This window comes from Eurypyga helias, unplaced genomic scaffold (assembly GCF_000690775.1).
Source record: "Eurypyga helias isolate BGI_N326 unplaced genomic scaffold, ASM69077v1 scaffold50806, whole genome shotgun sequence".
Taxonomy (NCBI): domain Eukaryota; kingdom Metazoa; phylum Chordata; class Aves; order Eurypygiformes; family Eurypygidae; genus Eurypyga; species Eurypyga helias.
The window spans coordinates 4,155-10,519 of record NW_010256897.1 but is presented as its reverse complement, the minus strand read 5'-3'; the positions used below and the strand labels follow the sequence as shown (position 1 = coordinate 10,519).

At 36.0% G+C, this 6,365-nt stretch overlaps 1 protein-coding gene across 1 annotated transcript; it reads left to right on the top strand.

The window, feature by feature from the left end:
- The first annotated feature begins 510 nt into the window (after positions 1 to 510).
- Positions 511 to 5,395, top strand: LOC104504395 (VIP peptides). The gene is made up of 5 exons (XM_010153803.1): positions 511 to 645; positions 1,038 to 1,142; positions 2,694 to 2,813; positions 3,472 to 3,571; positions 5,116 to 5,395. The coding sequence occupies exons 1-5, from the start codon at positions 518 to 520 to the stop codon at positions 5,122 to 5,124; spliced, it is 462 nt and encodes a 153-aa protein (XP_010152105.1). The 5' UTR covers positions 511 to 517; the 3' UTR covers positions 5,125 to 5,395.
- Positions 5,396 to 6,365: the final 970 nt, after the last annotated feature.

The window sequence follows — 6,365 nt, the reverse complement described above, 5'->3', positions numbered from 1 at the left end:
TTGCATTTAGTTGGAAGTTCTTGAGGGTGTATTTACTTTCTTTAGAGAAGGCCTAAGAACTTTTTCATACCGCATTTCAATGCACATTTTAAGTCTTAGTTGGAAGGTAAGTACTTCACAGGAACTGTTTGCACTTCGCATGGGTGGAGGCTGGTAAATCCAGCCATCGTTCATATAAAATATACTTGTTATGGAAAGCTTCGCAGTTGTCACTTGAGCTGTAATTGCCATACATTATGCACTGCTAACTTGAATAAATTGTGTGCACTGACAACATATATCTAGAAAACATGCGTTAGAGAGAAGGATCAGTTATGTTGATTACTCTATGGCTCAGTATGGATTATACCTGAAGGTGATTTTTGTTTTATCCAGACTACTTTAAAATGCCTTACAGATTAAAGTAGGTAGATGTGCATCTTGACACAAACCAGGAGGTAAGCTGCAGCAAAGTGTTGCATGTCCTCAGCTAACTATTTCACACATGGTTTCCTTCTCCAACAGATTGGGAAACAGAATGCCATTTGATGGAGCCAGTGAACCTGACCATACCCGCGGGTCTTTAAAGTCTGAATCAGACATTTTGCAGAACACACTACCTGACAATGAGAAATTCTATTTTGATCTGTCCAGAATTATTGATAGGTGAGTTTCTTTATTATCATAAATACAAATGATGGTGCACTACTTGAATTATGCCAAAAGATCTGTCACATTTTCAAACTGAGAAATAGGAAAGGACGAATCAATTATGGAAAAAAAAAAAACAAACCACGTGGCCTCTGGTTGAATACTGGCAGCAGCAGGAACGTCTGCAGAAAAATTTTGATTGCATTGCTATTCTGGTGTGATGACTTTGTTCACTTCTCAGGAAGGGCTAAAAGGTATACTGTGAAAATCTGGAAGTTGTTTTATGAAATCAGCTTAATTTAATAATGTACAATAGATAAGAAAAGCAGTATGTTTACAAAATTTAACGTTATCAAAATTATATGAAGCCAGGTTGTATTGTAGAGTTTATTTATTGTCCATTTCAGAAATGCAAGGCATGCTGATGGAATTTTCACCAGCGTCTACAGCCATCTTTTGGCTAAACTTGCTGTGAAGAGATATCTGCATTCGCTTATTAGAAAACGAGTTAGGTGAGGTGACACTTACCTTAGGTAGAGTTTTTTCCTAGCTGGCTACATTGACAATTTTTTACCCTTCTGTATGTAAGTTCTCATTTTTGTTATTTAGAGATAATGAAAGAGAAGCTGATATAATGATGGGGGAGCTGGAAATCCTATATAACAACTTAGTGGTATTTGTTACTAAATGAATACATTACTATTTATTCCTGATACAGCTGTGAGGGGTAGAGCAACCGACATTGCACATAACATTGATAACAAATACTGGCAATATTATAATGATTGTCACATCAATTTGCTAATTTTATTCTCTGTTAGTGTTTTTGCTAGCTTGGTGGATGAATGGCAAAAGTAAATGCAAAATGATTGATTACTCAGTACTTACATAACAACAGAGGAATGCTCAATGAAATTAAGAAACGATCGGTTTACAGTGAAAACAAAAGGGAATGATTTTTTTTCCCTACTGTAGAACACACTGCCAGATGTTTGGGAGACTTATATTATAAAAGGATTTGAAAAGGAATGAGGCAAATCCATAGACAAGGGATCTGGATGCAACTTCGAGACCAATATGTTCATAAACTAATGGTCACAGGATTCTGGGAAGGATCACTGTATACTTCCCTTTGCTTCATATCCCTAAGCAGCAGCTACTGGGTTCTCTTGGCAATGGAATAGTAAACTACTTTTGTCTGACCTGATATGGCAGTTCCTTTGAGCATCTACTTTATATGCTCAAAAGCTGAGTGAAAATTAGTTCCTGCATTTATGTCAATGCTGCCTTTGTTCCAGAACATATAGTGCCAGTTTCTCATACGTTATAAACTAACATAGGTCACTGAAAGCAGAACACACTGAGGCTTCCCAAGGTTGTGTGTGAAAAATAGGTCTCCAAGTCTGGATTTCACAAGGTGTGTTTTGCCTCCTGATACCTCCTTAAAACAAGCATTTGTAGCTGTGTATGTGATGCTATACTCTTACTTTCCTCAGAGGCAAGCTCCATCCTCACTGAGTTTTGTATGGACAGTGACCAGGTCCTTTAAGAACTTAGTGTGGCTTAAACCAGTCTGTACCTTGGCATTGTTCTAAAATATATTTATGCAAGTTCTGGAAATCAGAATAAGGTCAGTTTATTAAAAGGAGGAAGAAGGGCTATGAGAACGGACCAGAGGGAGTCATGAAATCCACACTAAGGCATTTGATCCTGCAGAATTCCTTGGACAAGGAATCTAGAAATCATTGAGTATGGATCCTAATTGCATGGCCATGGCAAAGTTGAGCAAGAGAAAGAAATCAGTGGCAGGTGTGCCCAAAAGACTGAATGCGCATCCTTAGCATTTGGTCCCTGTTACTAAAATACACAGTACGTGATAGAAGCAGTGGCTTCTTTTCAACAAAGGAAACATCCAAAGTCATAGCTGGAAATGAAAGCTGAAATGAGAATTTGATTTTATTTGGCTAATCAAACTTGTAAAGTTTGTTTCACTCATTTAATGGTATCTTCTTTTGAACTGACACCCTCTATTAATTTTTTCGTTGTAATTGCTGTTTTGCCAGCTCCCAGGACAGCCCTGTCAAACGCCACTCTGACGCTGTCTTCACTGACAACTACAGCCGCTTTCGAAAGCAAATGGCTGTGAAGAAATACTTAAACTCAGTTTTAACTGGAAAAAGAAGGTACTTCAAGAAAGCAAAGATATATTGTTTCCACACTTGTATAGTATTAAGACAGAAAAGATTTATACCCATGGATGTATACAGAGAGAACAAACAAAACAAAACAAAATGACTTCATAATGTAGTTTATAACATGGTTTTAGAATACAGACTGTATTTTCTTCCAGACTGGGATGGACACTACAATCAGATTAGAATAAAATAATAAAGAGGAGACAGCATGTGGCCATTGTAAAAAACCTTTGACAGATTCTTAAAATTGTTTTATTTATTGAAAGGTCTCTTAAGGAAAAAATCCACAGAGCTATGGAACGTGAACAATGATTTTGTAAAGAAAACACACGATTTGTTTAAAATTTTGCTTTAAGTAAACAGATGAAATGAACATTTACAAGTCCCAGAAAGACCATATGTCTAATCAGTACAGGTGAGAAGTGCCAGCAAATGTTTTTGTAGAGCTTATGTTTTGTATATGCACTCACTTAGACAACTGTTTTTAAATATGATGCCTCTTCACCCATTAAACATGCTATTTCATGGGATTTATACTTTGGTATAAGTGTAACAAAATGTGCAATAGCCACAGTTAGAAGAAGGCTTTGCTTGCTTTTTTCTTTTTCTTCTGAGAGCAATAGAATTTGTTTCTGATCCATAACAGCCAGGAAGAGCTAAACCCTGCTAAACTTCGAGATGATGCAGAACCTTCCTTTTCAGAAAACTATGATTCTGTAGATGAGCTGCTGAGCCACCTCCCACTGGTATGCCCAGATTTTCTTTCCTCTTGTTACCTGTTACTTGACTTGACCCAACCCATAAAATGAGATTAATCATACACGAAGCATGGCCTATCAGAAAAGCAAAATCATCTAGGAAAGAGCCATGTTCCACGAAATGCTGCATGTTTCTATAGGGATTGCATCTGAATATAATAATAATTTTAATAACACTAATTAAGTTATCCCATGATTCCTGTTATTGAAAATTCCTAATTAAATGGCACTGTTAATAATGTACCTAACTCACTTGGGTTTTTCATCTTGTGTGCACTGCATCATTAAACCAGAATTGACTCATTTTTAATTATAAAGCTGATTATTTCTTCAGAGAACAAACTCAAGGATATTTGTTTTAATAATAATTAAAAAAATAGTTGCACATTTTAACATCTGTTTCATTAGAAGATAGTTGCCCTTAGAACTAAGCAGATCAGCAACATGGAACCTTAGCATTAAAAAAGCACTTGAGTCCCATCTAAGGTGTGCTGCAGCGGGATTGTCTGACATGCAAATATTACAGTTATTCTTTTCTGTTTAGCTACTGCTAATTTTTCTAAACTCATTTGGTTTACTGAATTGTAAACCCTACTGAAATGTAAACCCTTCTACATCATGGCAATTGCAGGGATATAAAATTGAAATGGTAATGTAGAAGTGAATTGGTCTTGGTATTCTCAAAAGTATATTATGACATTGATGACAGGATGCTTTTTGGCATTCACCTGTGTCTCAGCTGCAAGTAAGGCAAAAGGTTATTCTTAAAGATAACATTTTTTGGTGGGGTGCGTGGCATAAAAGAAAAGACATTTCTCCAAACTGTTGTTTCCTTTCAAGACTGTAAGAAAACATTCTTTTCCTTTCCACAAATGTGACAGTTTCTGTAAAGTTCCCAAAGATTAGAAAGGACATAAACTGCTTTGTTTGTCAAGGAACAAAGCAATTTGTAAGTGATGGAATTCAGGAAAGAAATGTCTCTAGACAAGATTATTGTAAAAATATATGCTCCCGGATTTTATACCTTCTAAAACTTCAGGCATTGATTAAATGAGACAGAGAGTGGTGCAGTGGGTCATGCGTGTCTTCCTGGAGATATTATCAGTCCTTTCCTTTTTTTGTGGACTGTACTGATGATCCAGAGTGATCATCACTCTATAGGTGAATTGCATACTCGGTATTGACTGTTACTCGTCATTTTATCACAGTGCACAGTTGCTGATGTAGTCTGTATCAAGTAACATGAATTCATGTAAAGGATACGGTTGTTTTCAAAGTGAGCTATCTGCGCTGTAGGCCAGTGTGCAGTCACGTTTGCCTAATCCTTCAACCTTTCTTCCTCATCCTCCAGCCTTGCCTGCTTGCTGTAATGCCCACCAAGCTCCTGTGAATAGCTCTGTCTCATGCCCACCAAGAGCAGCAATTGTTTTATAGCAAGTGCCACTTCTTTTCCACTGCCTGCTTTTATACACCTCATGATGCAACCGCTTACAAAAATTACTTTTAAAATGTATTTCTTCTTTGCTTTTCAGGACCTTTGAAGGACACCTGATAAAGTCTATGACAAGAACAAGCTATTTTTGAGTTCCACATAGTATTTCAAAGAGATGACTTTAGTCATCAAACCAGAACAAATACGTTGTGAAGTGAAAGTTGTGATATATTTGTTTCTTATGTAATAAAAGTTGATATTTACATTGTAAATATTACTCTAGAGTTCTCTACTGAAAGCTGTACATATGGATGCCAGTTTAATTCATGAGAAGTCTGTGAGTCCATATGCTGTAAATCCTTTACTTCAATAAATTCATTTGAAAATGAGTGTGCAGCTGAAAAGAGCTTATTATTACCAATTAATTTGCTTAATTAATTAATTTTAGGTGTGCTACAACTTAAGATAAGCCTGTATGATAATAGGGATACACTTTCAGATAGCTTCATAAACAAGTGTAAAAACTTGAGGAAAAATATGTGTAAAGTGTGTAAAACTGCATTACAAAGATCTCGGAAGGTTACTGACAGGCAAAACAGAATGCTTTGCTAGCAGCTTACGAAGCAACTACATAAAATGAAAAAGCATTAAAAATCATTTGACATCTTTCCTCCCTGTTCACAGTTTTAGTATTTCATAATATGCAAATTATATTAAGACAGAAATGCATCCTTTATTTTCAGTAGTGTTTTGGATGCTTTGGACCTGACAGAGAACTCAAAGAATGCTATCCCTTGATTCGATTGGTGCCTAAAGTCACCAGTTATTCTACAGATAATTATCTGTAGCTTTGATGAAGAAACTATTCCTTACACAGAAAATAAATCCGAAAACAGTTCACTCTATTTTCAGAATGAATGTAATTTACAGAATATGCAGACAATCATTTTATTATCATGGCAAACTATTACTAGTTAGAATCAGTGCTACAAGTACCTGGAACAGTAGAGGGCCCAGTAAGTGCTGTCTCTACTATAGTTTTAGAGGACGACACTATTTTTTAACTGAGGTATTCTGTGTTGTCTTAGAAAGACAAGCAAATAAGCCTCCAGTCCGCATTTCTTCAGGTTTATATCATTGCATCTTTAGTATGGAACTGGAAATTTGCAGCTGATTACTGTTGCAGTGAATCATAATTTGGTTGTATTGTATTAAAATTGTAGATTTAAGCAATTGGATAATTTTCTAAAGAATTATTTACTGTTGTAAGGACTAATAATTCCATTGCAGTAAGGAAAGTGTGCAGTACTGCATGCACAACATATGAAATGCATATTCATGCATGATACC